The sequence below is a fragment of the Argiope bruennichi genome, chromosome X2 (genome assembly GCF_947563725.1).
Source record: "Argiope bruennichi chromosome X2, qqArgBrue1.1, whole genome shotgun sequence".
NCBI lineage: Eukaryota > Metazoa > Arthropoda > Arachnida > Araneae > Araneidae > Argiope > Argiope bruennichi.
The window spans coordinates 36,018,874-36,038,044 of record NC_079163.1 but is presented as its reverse complement, the minus strand read 5'-3'; the positions used below and the strand labels follow the sequence as shown (position 1 = coordinate 36,038,044).

Below are 19,171 nucleotides of genomic sequence, written 5' to 3'. Positions count from 1 at the left end.
ATTTTATCGGCTCCTGTTTACACTGGGAATATAGAAATGATGCCGATGACGGGACGTACCTTCTTAGGGAAGGATTCTATCTAAAGAGAGATCAACACTGTTTCGAAATAGATAATAGAACTCATATTACTATTTCGATAACTTAGTCATTCAGAATCACAAAACAGCTCAAGCTAAACCGGGATAGATCTTTTATGCACATAGTAACAGTTCGAAATTCTATATGAAAATTGCCTTTCTCGTAAATTTATAAAACTTATTTAAATCAACCGACTTCATGTTGATGTTAAAAGTAACTACTGATATAAATCCTCATGTTCAAAATTGCGAAAAATAAAATAACTTAATTCTAATGGAGAAACACTAAAAATCAGTGAAATTAATGCATGAATTGAAATCAATGAGCTACAGAAAAAACAAATCTGTGTAAATAAAATAGACAAGGTCTTAATGAATTTCTGTGAAATTCCTTCTTCAAAAATAAGCTTTTATAAGCAACCTAAGAAAAGTGTAACTGACCATGAACAGATTTAAACACCGTAAAGAATTTCAATGAATTACACTTTCTTAAAAACGAAGTAAACAAGACTGAATTGAATAAGATTTTCATTTAAATGCCAGAAAAAAAATTAAAGAGAGATAAAACTGATCAAAGGCAATTAAATGCATTTGAAATGCGTATTAAAGTGTGAGGTTACCAACTATTGCATGGACTCATATCAGCAAAAAAAAGGGGGAAAAGAATTTTTGAATATCTTTTCAAAAGAAACCGTAAAAGAATTAAGAAGACACTTAAAAACAATTTTAATTTAGCATGAAAAATACAAGAAAAAAATACATTTGTCAGTTTCAACGAGGTCAAGTTTTTTATAGATAAAATAAAATTAAATGAAAAGTAAGAGAATCAGTGAAAGGCTGCATTGGAAATGCAAGTGATGTTTTTTAATCATCGAATTAAAAATGCCTTTGAAATATTTAAATTGTATCAAAATCTCAGTTCCTTTCGTACATCATTTAAGCTTAATTAATATTTTGATGACTAAAGAGGTACCATGTACCATAAGAGCACAATTTTTAAGTCAACTCGGATTTTGAACAATGACAATGTTTTGACATTTTCAGTTTCTCAGATAAATTCATCTTTCATATTTACAGAAAAATAAATGTTATGTCCATAAGTGACAATGCACATGATGTTTTATAGGCACAATGGAAATTTTGACATTATCTGAGCTACAAGTGGGCTCATGTTGAAATTTACTAAGCTAACTGACCCACTTTAAAAATCGAATACAAATCTGATATACAAATCTGATCAGATATACAAAAATAAAAATGTATCTATGTTTCAAAAAAAAAATATTTTTAAAGAAAGACTTTGTGTTTACCATGATGTTCCAGATTTTCCTTTTTCCATTTAAGTAATTAAAAATTTGTCCCCAATCTATAAATACTAATTATACAGGGTGTTCATTAATTATTGTCGGGGTTTCCGTACCTCATAACTTTCGAATAAAAAATATTACGCAAAAACCGATTACGAATTCGTAAATTACAACTCAAAGAATTTTATTAATGATATTAAAGTGTAAAGCTTGCACAATTTGCACTTTGTAGGCATTCAGCTGAAGGCAATTATGTATTCGTTAATTACAACTCAAAGAATTTTACTTGTCAACAATGCGATCTTAGCGCATTTGCTTTACTCTTTAATATCATTAATAAAATTCTTTGAGTTTTAATTTACGAATACGTAATCGGTTTTTGAGTAATATTTTTTATTCGAAAGTTATAAGGTAAGGAAACCCCGACAATAATTAATGAACACCCTGTATATTGTACAACGAATTGTTTAAAATTTTCGTCACTTGCTAGAAGCTTCTGCTATAAATTTTAGATGCATTTGTTTTTATGAAATTGATCAATGATGCGTTTAGGAAAACATTCTAAATTAAAGAATCTAACTACAGTTTGTAGAGGCCTTTTTTTCTGACTGAGTAAATACTGTTTTATTTTCATATTAATTCTTCAATACAAGTATCAGCAAATTATTTTATTAGATTTTAATTCAGATGCTTTTGTTCTTCGAAATTCAAACTATCAAATTCCATTTTTTTGCATAATACAAGTGTCATTTTAAAAGAAAATGTTGGATTTTCTGGTCATAATTTTGCTTTTGAAATACACAGCAACATAAATAAAAAAAAATTCAATTTATCACAGAATTTAATATTAAGAATGTCAAAGAGTCAAACCAAAAATGTTTTTTTTTAATTTATGAAAATGAATTATAATTAGACAAATTAGACTTCTTTAATAATAGAAACTGGAAATTTAGGATTGGATAATGAAATCTTTTCATATTCGAAACCAATTTTATTTATGAATAGATATCGTAATACATGAAACCTCAACTTCATTGCTTTATGCGTTAAAGTATAATAGGTAAAATAAAAAGTCTTAAAATAAGCAAAACATACGAAAGATGTTCGGAATCTAAGTTCTGTTTTCAAATTTTTGCCGCTTAAATGCTGCTTTCGTGATACCACGCATGCGCATCCACATAGTTGACTCCTTGGCAAACTATACAGGGTATTTCTAGATTGCTGAATATTGCGTCGGCTGCATTTTAAGCGTTTGAAGAAGATATTTAAAGAAATTCGCTATCCCTCTAGATAGTAAAGATCTGCCATCCACTTTCTTAATTCTCTGAATACAAAACCATTTTAAACTCTTAGACAAATTTCTGAGGTGAACTGAGGAACCGTAATGATGATTCGATAATAAGGATGTGGTTGAGAAACTTTAGTGAAGAACATGAAAATGCTCACAATGGAAAAAAAAGTGGTTGGCTGTCTCCGATTAATGATGATGTGCTTACAAATGTTAAAGAGAAAATTGAGGAGACTGAAGATTCACCATTACGACATTCACAATGTATTTTCCTGCAATTTCCCCTTCTCTTATTCATCATTGGGAACTGCATCTTTCTACAACGAGGGCTTGCGAAAGCTGGAGCCCAGGTAAAATTAATGTTTCTACAATGGAAATAACTATGTTGAAAAATTACACAAGCATTATATTTCAATATAAAATAAAAGTGTTTTTCTAATAACCGCTTCTTATTTCTTTAATTGCTTTGCGGAATTTAATTTCTAAACAACCCTAATGTAACAGATCAGAAGCTGTTTCAAACAATGTTTAATTCTTTTCCAAAAGAGTTCAAAAAGTATTCTTTGCACTCTAAATAAAAAAGTTAATTGTTTTAATTACTATATAAAAGAGTTAAATATGTATTTACATTATATGATATTGAATGAATAAGCACTTCATTAAAATTTCTAAAGCTTTTTAACATAATCAAATCTGGTATCCAACAAATTTAAAAAGTTAATTTTATATTGGTTTCACATTGACAATATTTGCTCTTCACAAAAGCAGTTAAAGAATCAATCAAAGTACTGCGTCTTGACCAACTCATAACTGCTGGTACTAAGTCTATATTAAACTCAAAATGGCGCAGCCATCACCTCAGCTACTAACTTTAACGCAAGACTAGCACAGTAAACAACTACTATTGTACAACTTGAAAAGCTTACAAGATATGTCTTGCTTTAGACATATTTTGGCATATCTATTATGATTCCCTTTCATATTTCAATTTAAGGAATTTATTAAACGTCTGAAACGCAGTCTCGGCTCTATTTACAGAATACAGATAGTAAAGTTAATAGCTTGAAGTTATTTATCAAAATATGAAGTGGATTTAACCCTGGAACATGGTATATGTTCCTCACTATTACTTCTATATTTAACTTATTATTATTATTATTATATATTTCACTTTTTTCAAATGTTATTTCAGTATGAATACTAAACAAATTTTTAACTATGATTTTATGCATGTTTTTTTCAGTGATTTATTCTCATAATAATTTTTTATTACAAGAAAGCATCGTAATTAATGAAATCAAAAGCCTGAAATTCATTTTAATGAGAATGTAGCTACCTAGCTTGGTTTCTATAGCAGATGAAAATTTCACTGACTGTAATCACTTTTTTAAGATCAAAGAAATATTATTATAGTTTGTAGTTTACAGTTCAGAAGTTTCCTCGAACTTCTCTTGATGCAATCAAATAAACATACAAGTATTGTTGAGGTGTCTAGTACAAAATTGTTTTTAAACTATCCCAAAAATGTTGATTGATTCTATTTTTCTTGCTGTTATTTTCAGTCATATTTATTGCTGATAGGGAAAATAATGCAAGGAATAAGAAATCATTTAAATAGTGAATCTAGGTTTTCGGTGATTATAATCACTTTTCTAAGATCAAAGAAATATTTTAATAGTTTATAGTTTACAGCTCAAAAGTTTTCTCTAATTCCTCTCAATGCAATCAAATAAACATGCATGCATTGTTGAGGTGTCTAGCACAAAATTATTTTTAAACTCTCCCAAAAATGCTGATTGATTCTATTTTTCTTATTTCTTATTTTTAGTGATTTTCAATAATATTTACTACTGAAAGGAGAAAAAACATAAGAAATAAGAAATTATTTAAATAGTGAATCGATGTTTTAAAAAGAAACAAATAAATTTCCAAACTAAATTTAACTCGGGGGAAATAAGTTCCTTTGTATTGCTGAAAACTATTGGTGTTCCACTGCTTAACGAAGAAACGTGAGATCTTCAATTGAAAGATGATTTTGGGCGTAAACTTTCTGGGAAAATGTCGGCAGAAAGTAAAACTTTATTGCCTTGCATTTATTTCTCTTTCGATCTGAATGAATTCTCTTTCAATTCTATTTACAAAAAGTATTCAAAATGGAACACTTCACAATAAACGTGGCGTGCTTAAATTCGGCTTTTCTATTAGTTCAAAACTTTTGTTCTGAAAGTTGCTTTTGAAGTATTTGAAGCTCATTATATAAATTTTAATGCTGGGAGGCATAAATCAAGCTTAAGTACAAAAACGTGCATTTGAATAAAAACTACTGGAAATGTATTTAAATCTACTGGGGGAAAATAAGTTTCTATCGGCTTTATGATTTGTGAAATTTTTGAAACTCGATAGCTTCTGCATTTTATCTAAATTTAGTTTATTATTGATTAATTTTTAGAGTAAAATATTAATTTTCCGAATGCTGATAAAGTTTAATTTTTTCTCTCGTAAGATTGATTAAATGCACAAGTTAGATGAGATTTTCATCATATTTTTTAATTTGTAATATGTTTTTAATCAAACCTTAACAATCATGCAGTAAAAAAATTAATTAGTCAAATCTTAACAATCATGCAGTAAAAAAACTGTATTTAGTCAAATCTTAACAATCATGCAGTAAAAAAACTTATTTAGTCAAATCTTAACAATCGTGCAGTAAAAAAACTGTATTTAGTCAAATCTTAACAATCATGCGGTAAAAAAAAAACTGTATTTAGTCAAATCTTAACAATCATATAGTGAAAAAAACAGTTATTGTATGTCCATAAGTTTTCTAAAGGAAAATTAACTAAATAATTATTTATTTTACACAGAAGTTATGAATGTTTTTATTCGCTTTTTCAGTCTCTTGTAATACATTTTTAACATTTATTCAATTTATGATTATTACATATATAATAAAATTTAAATAATTATGTGTTTTTATGCATATTCTAATCTACTGATAGGAAAAACAATGGCAAAAGTCTATTGTTTTTCCTATCAGTATTATTTCTTTCTTACGTTTTGTTACACATTGAATCTCTACAATTCAAGTATTCTATATTTTTTTGGGAGATTTCTAGTTAGATTAAACACAGCGGGCAAGTCCAAAATTTAACATATTGTAAAATACCTCTGATACAGGTTAATTTTTGATTACCAAAACTAGTTAATAGCGATTATTATGGCTGAAAGTGCTTAAATATTTTGTAAAAATTGGTGAAATATGACGGAAATGCATCAAACTTCCATAAAGCCATGATAATATACTGCAACATTTGTTTATATTTATTTATCTATTATCAGTTCAACTAATTATTGAGGTATATTTCATTACTTTGCTGATACACAAGAATTAAATTTAGGTGAAAGAAATCTCACAAATCACAAAACAAGCGGAGATACTTGTTAAAAGACAAGAAAATTCCTTCTTTCGCCACAAGTTTTTGGAAACAACTATTCTAGTTTATTTTGGCTACTCTTGAACCTACCTATTCTTATCTTCCTTTATCAAATAATAAACGTAGACATCCAGCAACAGATACAAAAAGGATTTTAAACTATTGTTAATGATTAGAGAGCAGACAAACTATTTCTGAATAGATAGAGGAATCTTAATTTTTTTTAGTGGTTCAATATAGGAACTAAATCCTACAAAGAGGAAATGTTCCGTAATTACATTATTGTTTCAGCAAAAAGCAAAAAAATTATCTTTAACTTTTTAACTATCGCAGTTACAGCAACTAATTTACTTTTTAATTTACATAATTATTTACAACTTTCTAATTTGCATTATTATCTGTTCGAAGAGGAAATAATTCTGGCGGTACAGCATCCATACAGTCAAGAAGCGAAATATAGAAAATGAAAGAATATAATTCTTCTTCAGTTCTTTAATTCTTATCAGTAATAATCAGTACTTTATAAAATAATATAATTAAAGTATCTGAATTTTCTAAATTACATAATTATCAATGCGTTGATGTAAACATTCTTTTAAGGAGGAAAATTTTAATATATGCAAATTCTCAAAAAAGAGAAGAAAATAAATTATTATTCACCTTCAAATTATCAACTAATAATCTTTAATTTAAACAATTTGCATTGTAGTTATATTTAAATTAGCAAAGCAAATTTTTACTTTATTTTCCAAATGCCCATCTGAGGGGTTAAAGAGTTTTTTTTTAATAAATTCTTGCCGGTAAACCCCAAGTTCCGATAGCGATCTTGCTGTTCTTTTCAAAATATTGTAATAAATATTAAAACTCTTTTCGAATCATCTTCACTTCATGTGAGAATGCACGAACGAGTAAACTGAACAATTCGGATAGAAATAATTTTTTAAATCATTATTTTATTAAAATATTTAAAAAACATATTTTTTTTATTTGAATTAATTTTACAGCTTACTTTGAATTTTAATTCAATGCTATGAAATTTATAGAATCCTTGAATATTTTTTTCATAATTACAGCCAGATTATGATGATTTTTTGAACAGAAATTTATTTGAATGTTCTAGATACTGAGCAGTTATATGATGAAAATATTGAAATGGCACATTGTCATCGTGAACGCAGACGTGTATAAAATTTTAAATGCTAACATATCATAAAATGAATAAAAAATAAATCATATAATTATATTGTTAAAAAATGAATCAAGCCAAGTTAAATAAAAGTTAGTATAGAAATAAATTATACAGGAAGAAGAAGAATTTTGAGATAAAATCTATTCAGTATTGTATTACGATTCAATTATCTATTCGTATTTATAAATATTTTATCTCCTTCCTTTTAAGAAATCACACATCATTTTTATATGTAGTATATGACTTCTATAAAAGGTGGATGAAAAAAGTCATTTCAAGGTTGTTGATGTTTATTCCAGCAAGATATCTTTTATACAAGCTTTATACAAATATCTTTGTGCAACAATAGTTATTTGTATAAATTCCTAATTTTCTCTTCAAAGAAAATCACCTTTTAATACCTTAAATTCTGTTCATCATATTCCCTATTGTAGTTACAGTTCAAGAACACATGTATACGTTCTTTTTTAATTAGAATAATAGGATTTAAAAATAATTTGCATGCAGTCATTCTTGATTTCTACATAAAAAAACAATTGAGATAAAATCTATTCAGTATTGTATTACGATTCAGTTATCCATTCATATTTATAAATATTTTATCCCCTTCCTTTTACGAAATCACACATCCTTTTTATATGTAGTATATGACTTCTATAAAAGGTGGATGAAAAAAGTCATTTCAAGGTTGTTGATGTTTATTCCAGCAAGATATCTTTTATACAAGCTTTATACAAATATCTTTGTGCAACAATAGTTATTTGTATAAATTCCTAATTTTCTCTTAAAAGAAAATCACCTTTCAATACCTTAAATTCTGTTCATCATTTTCCCTATTGTAGTTACAGTTCAAGAACACATGGATTCGTTCTTTTTTAATTAGAATAATAGGATTTAAAAATAATTTGGATGCAGTCATTCTTGATTTCTACATAAAAAAACAATCTTTTACAAATGAAAGGGCTGTTTGTTACAAAAAGAACTGATTTTAATCTATGACATCAAACAAAACTGAATTTTCAACCAGCTTTACAACAAAATTAAAATATATCTAAAAGCATTCATTTTTTTGTATTATAATTAAAATTTTGTACAACAAAAGCTGATAATTATTTGCAGCATTTTTACCATAAAAAATATTTACTTTAAAAGCAGAAAATTCATATCTTTGATACAATCAAACTTCCTACTTAGCTTTGTTTATTTGCTATCCTCAACTTAACCTTTATTAGATTCCGTTATTTGCTTTCTAACTTTTGGTATTATACGAATTTTCATGAATAAAGTTAAACTAACAATGGAAAATATACCATTCATTACTAACTATAAATTATTAATGCTAAACTATAGTTTTAATTTCGGAAAAATAATTCCGCCCAAAAGATAACTCATTCTTTTCTCTAAAAACGAATGGAATGTTTATCTTACTTTTCAGAGAAAGAAGAAAACATTTTTTGAAAAATAATGCATGCAAAATACGCCTTTTCTTTGTATAAACGTATCTTATTCTTCGGAAAATGAATAATCAGTCTTCGAAAAATAAAACATTTTTGCACATCATTACACTCTTGTTATCATGATCTTAATTACTTCTTATGGTGCCGAAATCTAGCTATTATAATAACCGGTATTCATTAGAGTGTTATTTTTATTTGGCATTTTTACTTGTCATTTCTTGTCACTTTCACGGAAGAGAGGCTATTTTTCCACTATCTTTACTTGTTACTGCAAATTCCTACCTTATTTTACTTCTTTTAAGATACGATGGCTTTTTCACGTCAAGTTTAACGAAGTGCATCCAATTGGAAAGATTCGTTGGGAGTTTTGTTATTCTCAGCTTATCATTTCGTGCGCAAAAAAAGGCTTTGTAGATTCTAATAAGCAATTTTCATCGCTTTTCATATGATAATTTCTGTTTTATTTTTGTATTTCTGAACCCATCTTTCTCAAAAGTTCGTTTATGTCAAACGTCCCTCATGGCATGAATCGAATGCAAATTTATCCCTCGCCTTTCTGGTTCAAATGAGTTAAGAGAAATGACAGGAATCACTGAAAATACAGTCTCTTATTCAGTTTCGATAATCACCATAAATTTAAATACAGAAGCATTCATAATTCAAAACCTGTCGATGAGATCTCCATTATTAAAAAGAATTGATTATGAAGTTAATTAAGCTGGCACTTAGAGAGTCTTCGAAAATTGTGGAGATTAATTTCGTTATTGTTTATCTCAACATGACATAAAATTTTCTTTTTGAATTGTTTATCACACTTATCCTGTTTGAATAAATAACTGGAATAAAACTAAACTTAACTCTTAACAGCTGTAGAGCAAATCGGTATGTCGATGAATGCAGAATGCTTATGTCTTAAGTATCCAATAACGAAAGGAAATCAAATTAAACTTATCTTAAAGATATCTATGCAATCTATTTGTTCGATATAATTGTATATATCATTTAATAAAGAATTCAAAAAGTTTCTAGCAATTGAAATAATTTTCATGTGTTTACTTTGCGATATAGGATTTTTAGATACTTTGATTTAACTTGATTTGTTTCACAAATTTAAAATTTTGTAATCGATTTTCCATTTCCTTTCCGATGTAATAAAGTTTTAAAAAGCATTACAACTGCGTGTTATTGACGTCGATAGATTTTAGGACTCAATTACCTATAAAATTCTTAAATTGTTTAGTTTTGATTCAATGCGAGAGACGCCATCTGGTAATTAATTTGAGAAAAAAATCATAAATATATACCGTGATGAAACTTATAACGAATTATGAACTATATTAAATACTAAAATGGTGAAAGTAGTAAAAATTAAAAAGTTTTAAAAAGCATACTTCTGTTAAGGTAATAAAATATAGAAACTAATTTCTTTTATCAAAAATCTGGTATTAAAATTTAAAAATCTTATAATAATGAAGCTGAAAACACAATAAGATAAGGAAATTATAAAGAAATTTCTAGCAAAATGAAGAAAATTCTTTAACAATCATAAAAATTAAAAACTATTGTGAATATTTTAAAATTTTAATTATTCTTGAGTATTTATCACAGAGTCCGAGAAGCAGGATCGGAATTTAATTCTTTTAATGGTCCATTATATAAAAGATGATGTGTGCAAGCTGCAGCAAATTAAATATATTAGGGATTATAGATTCTCAAGTTAGTGTGACTGGGAAATAGTTATAATAAAGTCTTGTGTTTGAAGAACTGAAGGGCTATTTTCGGAATGTGTAGAGTAGAATTTTACAAAATGTGGTATTAACACAGGTATCTTCCTTACCATTTTAATACGGCTCCAAATTCAGTCTTTCATCTCAAACTAACCTTCATATTACTCTAAATGGTATGTAAATCTAATTTAGGGTTTTGATAAAAAGTTATTTTAAACACTGTTTAAATAATTGCTTACAAAATTAGTGAAACAAGATACAGCCGAGTTTATTTAGGATGATTTAGAGCTAGATTAATTCAAAGGTTATCTAAACACATTAAAATCATGAAATTATTGAAATCTTAATATATTTCTTGTAAAAACGCCAAAAAATGACAATAAGAAAAAATTCCAGAAAGCTATTTCATCTCCTTTTAAATCTGAAACGGAAGGGAATCAACTTTTCCAAGTGAGGTAAAAAAATCGATGCATTTATTTATTTACTGAAAATAACTTTTTTCTCACCTTAATCTTGAAATAAAATAAAAGATATTCAGAATTATATTGAAATTTTATTTGATTCTTACTTTATTATTAATAACTTTTCCTGTTTCAATTCTTGAAAATAAGAAAAAAATTACAATAAGAAAAAAGTTCTAGAAAGTTATTTCTCCTTTTAAATCTGACTTTTCCAAATGCAATAAAAAAATTCGATGCATTTATATATCTATTGGAAATACCTTTTCTCAGCTTAATCTCGAAATAAAATAAAAGATATTCGGCAATATGTTAAAATTTAATTTGATTCTTATTTTATTATTAGAAACGTTCCCTGTTTCAACTATTTGTACTCGTATAGCATTCCCTAATGGAGCTGGTGACATAAGCGAGGAGAAAGTAGGTTGCAATACTCTGCTACGATAATAATATACTGAGGAGAAAGTAGTTTGCAATACTCCGGTAAGAAAATAAATAATACACTGAGGAGAAAGTAGTTTGCAATACTCCGTTAAGATAATAATATACTGAGGAGAAAGTAGTTTGCAATACTCCGTTAAGATAATAATTTACTGAGGAGAAAGTAGTTTGCAATACTCCGTTAAGATAATAATTTACTGAGGAGAAAGTAGTTTGCAATACACCGCTAAGATAATAATATACTGAGGAGAAAGTAGTTTTCAATACTTCGTTAAGATAATAATATACTATATCCCTCGAATACGAACAAATAATTAACGCTGGTTTTATATTTTTATTTCTTTGAATAGAATTACAAGCGAGTAGCAGAAGTATGGATGGACGAGTATAAAGAGTTTTTGTACATGAGAAGACCCCATTACAGGGGATTGGAAGTTGGAAATCTGACCGAACAGAAGCAGTTACGAAAGAAACTTGGATGCAAATCATTCAAATGGTTCATGGAAAACGTGGCGTTCGACCAGCCAAAGAAATACCCACCCATTGAACCCCCAGATTATGCCAAAGGAGAGGTAAGCAAATATTTCTTTGAAAAAATTTACTTTTTAACATTTTTTTCGTTAAACGTAATAAAAACGAAGTTTAAAATCATACTTTATGAATATATTTGAATTTAGAAATCTTATTTTTTGCACATAGCTCATTTAAGTATGCATATCTCTTATCAAACATTGCCTCTAAGTTAACAACTTAGGTTCTCATGTTTTTTTTTCTATTATTCTTGGTTATTTAAAAATCTATATTGGGGGGGGGGGGGTTCAATATCATTTTTCTTAAGAACAAGAATTTTTAATACGAACTTGATTTTAAATCCATTTCAAGAAAAAAAATATCTGAGCATTATATTTTTAAGTCCCTGAAAGTATTTTCTTGGATAGCTCATTGCATCTATATCCCACTGAATATAAAATCTTGAATAACACATTACTCTAGTATATCATTTACAATGAAATTACCCTTATTAAATCTTTTCTTACATAATTATATGATATGCGACTCCATTACCAATAATTAAAAATAATAAAACACATGGAAGCTTCGATTTAATTATTGGAAACTAAGAAATCCCAAGAAAGCTTAGGATGATAAAAAAAATTCTTGGGAGCGGTTTATAAATAATTTTGGTTCTTGATTTTAAAAAATAAAACACTTCAAGAAAAGAGTTTCGCTTTCACATTTATGACATATTTAATGTTTAATATACGATAAATTTTGTATACAATAGACGTAACATTTGGATTATACAAAATAAGGATACTTTGAACTTTTTACATATACAATTTGAAAAAATTCATCAGCATATAACAAAATCTTTATACGTTATATATTTCATGTGAGGTATTGTTTCAAAATGTATTTAAGTTTTAACTTGCGTTTCCCATATTGATGCATTTTTACTGAAAATCAGATATTTTCTTTTTATATTATAGTACAAAATCAATTATGTGAGTTTAGTTGAAATTATCATATTAATATGTTCACAAAAAAGTTATTGTAGATGTTTTTAAATTAGTTAAACACATTCACGCTTTGGCAGTTTTAATAAAGTCGAGGTTCGATGTAACTGAGCCTAACACAGCATTTAAAACAGAATAGTACGTAGAAATGAGTCACTAGCGACTGACATCATAGTTTTCTTTCACGCGACATCAGTAACTGTTGACTAAGGGTATGTAATATAAAAAATGATAGTCTCTTATGAACGAAGTTTAGATAATTGGAGATTATTAAAAAATATTAATTTAGTAGGCATTAATTTTTATTAACCCTTAACTGGGGAGGTGCGGCCTGTGAGACCGCTAGCGATGGATTTTCGGTCACCCTTATTCTATTAGATTGACCCTGTAGCTTCCTGTTTTGTGTCCTTTAATATACGTGCACTTTTTTAACCGATTTCAGCGGATACTTTTTAAAATAATTCAGTTATTTCTTTAAACGCAGTCTCTAAGACCGCACCTCCCTGTTAGTGTCCCAATTATAAACAAGGCTTAGCAGATGGCGCTAAAACTTGGGCCCGAAATATTATCCAGTTTACTGATCCTATTATGAAGCAGGGCTCCAGACACTTTTAAATGAAGCAGAAAGTGATTTTAGTCATAAGGATAATTGTATAGAAGTGTTTTTTCATGAGAGTTCGCATTCAACTGATTTTGATATGTATGTTCAAACATAATTAATTTTTCTAGTGATAATGTATTTTGAAAAATTAATAAAATATATTAATATACCAAGAGATATATATACAAAATTTATAGGTTGATTTTTTATACTAGTTTTTAACCTGTATGTTTAAAATACCCTAGAAAACCGTACTATGAAAGTCACACAAGCCGATAAAAAAGGGCCAATTTTACCCATTGTCATTTTTTTTTTCGTATAATCGTTAAATTTTACATTATATTGTCTTCTATATACCTTCATATACTGTAAAAATAAATATGATTTAAAAAGTAAAGCGTAATATGCTTTTTCAAGAATATTATTTATTGTTAATTGTAATTTGAGAAGAAAATGTATGTTCCAACTCACTTACTTTTTTCGATGATAATATATTTTGAAAAATTTCTAAAACATATCTATATACCGAGAAAAACATCTGAAAAATATATTGGCAGTTTTTCATACTAATACATTCATTAGAAAATTACATTCATTAGAAATTTGAGTGTAAATGAAATGCGGTCTCGTAGACCGCACCTCCCCAGTTAAGTCCCAAAATTTTACCTCCCCAGTTAAGGGTTAAAAAATTATATGTATATAAAAATGTGTTTTTTTTTCTTTCGGTGCCGCAAACATATTCAGGAATTCGGATATCGTAAACTAAAACAATAAAGGATACTATACCATACTGCGCACATTTTATGTTATATTTTAGACCAAATAACATGTTAAACGATACAACTAAAAATATTATTTATACTTACTTTATCATGGAAAACAATTAACTCATTATACATCCATTGTGATAATAATATTACGAAAAAAATTATTGAAAATATTATTTTTGATATGGTTGTCAAAAATAATATTTGTAGATGAAAAGCAAGTGCGAATCATGCGGCCTCCTAGACAAAAAACATTTAACAGACTGGGCGAAGCACATGTGATTCAAAATACAAACGTGTCTGTTCTTACGGTTTAGACGCAATGGCATTATGTTAACAGCATGTTAAGGAACAAAATAACATAGTAAGAAATTGTATATAGTTCAAATTTTAGTATAACATATAAATATATGCATTTTTAAAGAAGTATAAGCAACGAGATTAAAATACTGTATCCGGAAATTAATGGATAATGAAAAATTCGATGAAGATGATGGTAAATATAAACCCGGATTCAATGATTCTTCATCTAATAGCTTAGAAGACAGGTATAAGCCATCATTAAAAAAGAAAAAAGAAAAAAAGAAAACATATCATAAAACATAAGGGCAACTAGCTTAATTTGTTAAATTTTTAATTTTAATAGGCTTAAGTTTTAAGTAATTTGTTTTTATTTAGTTAGCTTAATTCTAACTTAATTTATTCGATAAGCCACGATTTATTAGTAATTATTTATTTATATGACCATTGTAAATCGTCGTTAAGCTACTGATGATAAACAAAAGATTTCACTTGAATAATATGTGCTCAAATAACTTGTGAGACGCATTTGATTCACGTGGCGACTGATGTGTTATAGGTGTAGCTAAGGCATATCATTGTTGCTCTTTCACAATGGGAAAAGCAGTTAACTCCAAATTTTTCTCTTAAAATTAAGAAAAAATGTTACAAAAGAACGAAATATGCGATATATTAGATGGATGCATAACATTTTCAATTCAAGAGGTAACAAATGAAAACAAATGTCCTACCTTCCGTAGCAAAATTAATTTTTATTACTCAAGATAAACTTAAAGAAATAATAAATGAAACTATCTTGGGCTAAATTCTCAATCTTCCTTGCTCAGCTACTTGCGAGAAACAATAATAATGACTTTCTTATCCAGTTAGAAAAAAAGACGCAACACAAAATCAATTCCAGAAGAAAAGAATTATTTCTTTGGCTAAAACTCCAAGTTAAAAAAATCGAAACGTTTCTTTTCAAATCAACAGAAAAAGAATTATCAGAAACCTTATGGAAAAAGAAAGAATCAGTAACCCTATGGAAAAACTCAGACTTTGACAAAAAAAATAAAGTAGATTTCTCCGAGAATTACGTAGCTGTATGATAAGAGTGTAAACAACTTTTGACATCTGTGTGCTAGCAATGCATCACTTTCCTTATTTCTACAGAAACCTTAATTCTATTTACGAAAAAAGGGATAATTGCTTTATTAACAATAGTTAATAGTTTGAAAATGAAAGCTACTAAGTAGAAGATGTTTGAAAATAAAAAGGACATTCCCAGGAAGAAAAGAAAAACTTTTAAAATGTGTCTGCTGATTTTTATAATCCTTTCTATTCTAATTTAAAAAAAATTTGAGTGCATAAAATCACTAGTAAAATGTTGTTAATTAAAATAAAAACAAAGAAAACCTTTCTAAATTTCATATGGGAAAATTTCTTTATCTTATTGAAGACTTCTAAGAAATTCTTTCAGTTCCTCATCCTAAATTTGAAATGCAGTTAATAGATTATGCTAATTTCTGATGGAATTTTCTGCATATTTAAAGACTAATTATATTACATACGCTTCTTTATTTTCAGATAGATTTTCTTAGCTTGTTCTATCTACATCCTTATGATGAATGAACTTTTTAACAGTTTTTAATGAGAAAAGTAAAACTGTCTCTGAGATAAAATATTTTTGGAAGATATATAAGTAACTTAAAAGGAAAAGGGGGATCTTATTTCTAACAGGAGATGCAATAATCAATAAATGATACAGTAGTTATATTTTAGCGATATTGTATGGTATCCGAAATATCACACATTTTTTGAAACTATATATAACCTTGACCTCTTGACAAAACAGTGAATTTCAGATTTGAATCTTTATAAAATCTATTGTGTACACTGAATCGCTTATCACTGGATTCATATTTATTTCCATATTTGTAGCGCTTCCCTCTAGTTGATATGAAAGGTATAAGATGAATTAAATAATGGCAAATGTTAATTGTTTTTTATAAAAGAAAAAGAAAACAATATATTCGCATCTAATATTTCTCAAACTTTTATAATTAATTGCTGTTTAACATGCACAATTCGTTAAAACAAATTTAAAGTATGCAAGAGAAATATATTTCTCAAAAAATGGCTCAGAAGACACGCTTTGTATTGCAAACTGTATTAAGTATACCATTTTCCAATACTCATTTCTTTTGCAAAACTAGCTTTTTTCATACTCTTTCATTTGTCTTAAATATCTAGAATTTCCTAGCTAGAAATTTTACGCATTTGTTTCTATACACGTGGCGCCTCCTGGTAGGGGTAATTTTAAAAAAGATTATTAAGTTCCTATAATATTTATAATAATTATTTATGAAATGAAGGTTAAAATGTACAAAACAATTAAAATAAAAAAGCTTCTCTTTAATAAATGAATAAAAGTTTGTTTTGAAATCCGCTTTTATTAACAATCTCGGACCTTCACTTTCATCATACAGTAAAACTGCTATTGAAAACTGTTTATTTTATCGATCATGGTATATTTAGTGTTAAATTTATTATTTCATTGAGGACAGATTACCGTTGGGACTGTTTCTTGTAATATCATTGATCATTATTTTCTCTCTGGAGATTTTCAGCTGCCAGTAAGTTACATAATCTAATTTATATCCAATGCGAAAGTTCTAACAATTAATGATAATTATTTTTTGTCTTTTCGTATAAAGATATAATCTTTATTTATTGTTGATTATCTATTCCCGATAAAAAAAACTTTTGTATCGTTTGAAATTTGTACATTTCCAAAGATATTTTATTGGATTTCAATGGTGAAATTCGTTCCATGAAAAAATAATGATAATTTCTACTACTAATAATTTGATGAAAAAAATGCATATGTCATGAATTTCAGTTACACAAAGAATTTTCACTTTTATCATCATTTTCATCTCATTCATGTTTTTAATATATATATATGTTCATTTCTTAAAAATATCTTATTAAAATTGAAAATACAAATCTTTGACGTCTTGAACCCAAAAAAATGAAACCATTTCCTGTCATAAGGTTTTGGAGTCATGGTCATTTAATAATTCAAATTCATGCAGAATAATTATTTTCCACATCTGCAATCATAAAGAAAAATTACTTTAATCCAAAAAGTAATATTTCTGGGATATTATTTCAAAACAATAAATTGATATTAAGATCGGAAAAAATAATTCACTAGTTCGAATTATTCGAAAATGCTTTTCATTTCTTTATTTAATTTTTGGTAGAAAAATACGAGATTTTAAACATTTCTCTTTTGCTCATCAGTATTATACTAATTTTCATTTCTGACTCATCTTTAAAACTTCATTTTGTTTCTATCATTTAAATCTTTTAATAAGAGGTGTATTTTTACAAGTTAAGTAAGTCACAAATTGAAAAATTGTAAAATCGTTCCGATTCTATTTTCGTTTTTGTGTAAAATGCACGACATTCTTGATTCTTGAAATCCTCGGTTCCTGTAATGAAACAAGAAAAAACGTCATTTTTCGTTTTAAAATGATAAAAGTCATGTTTTCGTAACGATAATTCATGTACTGTCATGAGCAGAATTTAAGCATTTGAAAAATTCAATTTTCCATTTTTATCCAATATGTACAATAAGGTCGGTATTGAGAAATAATTTATTCGGGATTTGCATACATTCTGCGAAGATAAACTTTGAATTTCGCCTTTTATTTTCGCATTATTTTGTTTTTTACTTAGGCGACTTTTTTATATTTACTTCAAGTTAATTAAGTTTGTCATTTTTTTTTCTTTTAATTCCTTAATGCTCGTCGAAACGCACGAAGAACGGGAAACAAAACAATTAAGATAATGGATCTCAAACCAAAAATGATTCCAAAGAAATCTGAGTATATTCAATATCAGCTACACTTAGTAAATTAATATTTATCTTATTAATAACGAATTTTTGTACCGAGTAATTAGATAGCCAAAAAAATTATATTTTTGAGTGGAACGCAAAGATGGAGAGATTGAGAAATCGATAAATCCATGAAGAAGTTCTAATTCATTTTGTGCTATTCCATTAAGAAACTTAATGGATGTATCAGCTTTGATCTTAAATTAACGTACAAATAAAAGTAATCAGAAAATTAAATGACGTTTTCGCTGTAGTTTTAATATTGCTCTCTAGTTAAACATTCGTGTTAATTGCATTTTATTGTCATTTTAAGCTTAAAAAAGGAAATCTTATGTATGTATCTCAGAATATTTAATGTTTGTTACCATGATGCCTTGTCAAAATTTCAAATTAAGGAAATTACAAATAAAGCGATGTGTTGGTAAACTAAATATATGATTTCATTTATTTCAATTAAGGCATCTGTAATTTTTTCGCATTTTTATTGTGTGATAAGAATAAATCATTTAAATCATTTCGTTTAATGGTAGTAGTTCGCTTGAAATTGATTTCTCAAACGTTAATTATAAATTATTTTTGCTGTTTTATACGAGCTAATGTGATTTCGAGGTTTCTTATGTAAAATGTGTACTGTTCTATGTAAAAAAAATGAAACATTTTATGCACATAGAAATACTATTTCTAAAAATGCGTATTTTGGATTGAGTGTTATATATAATTC

The 19,171-nt window shown here is 27.3% G+C and overlaps 1 protein-coding gene across 1 annotated transcript in view; it reads left to right on the top strand.

Moving 5' to 3' along the window:
- LOC129961028 (putative polypeptide N-acetylgalactosaminyltransferase 10) overlaps positions 1-19,171 on the top strand; it is a 295,335-nt gene that overhangs the window by 239,241 nt on the left and 36,923 nt on the right. The window contains exon 8 of the mRNA XM_056074820.1: positions 11,730-11,951. Coding sequence (XP_055930795.1) covers positions 11,730-11,951 — 222 coding nt within the window. The remainder of the gene's footprint in view (positions 1-11,729; positions 11,952-19,171) is intronic.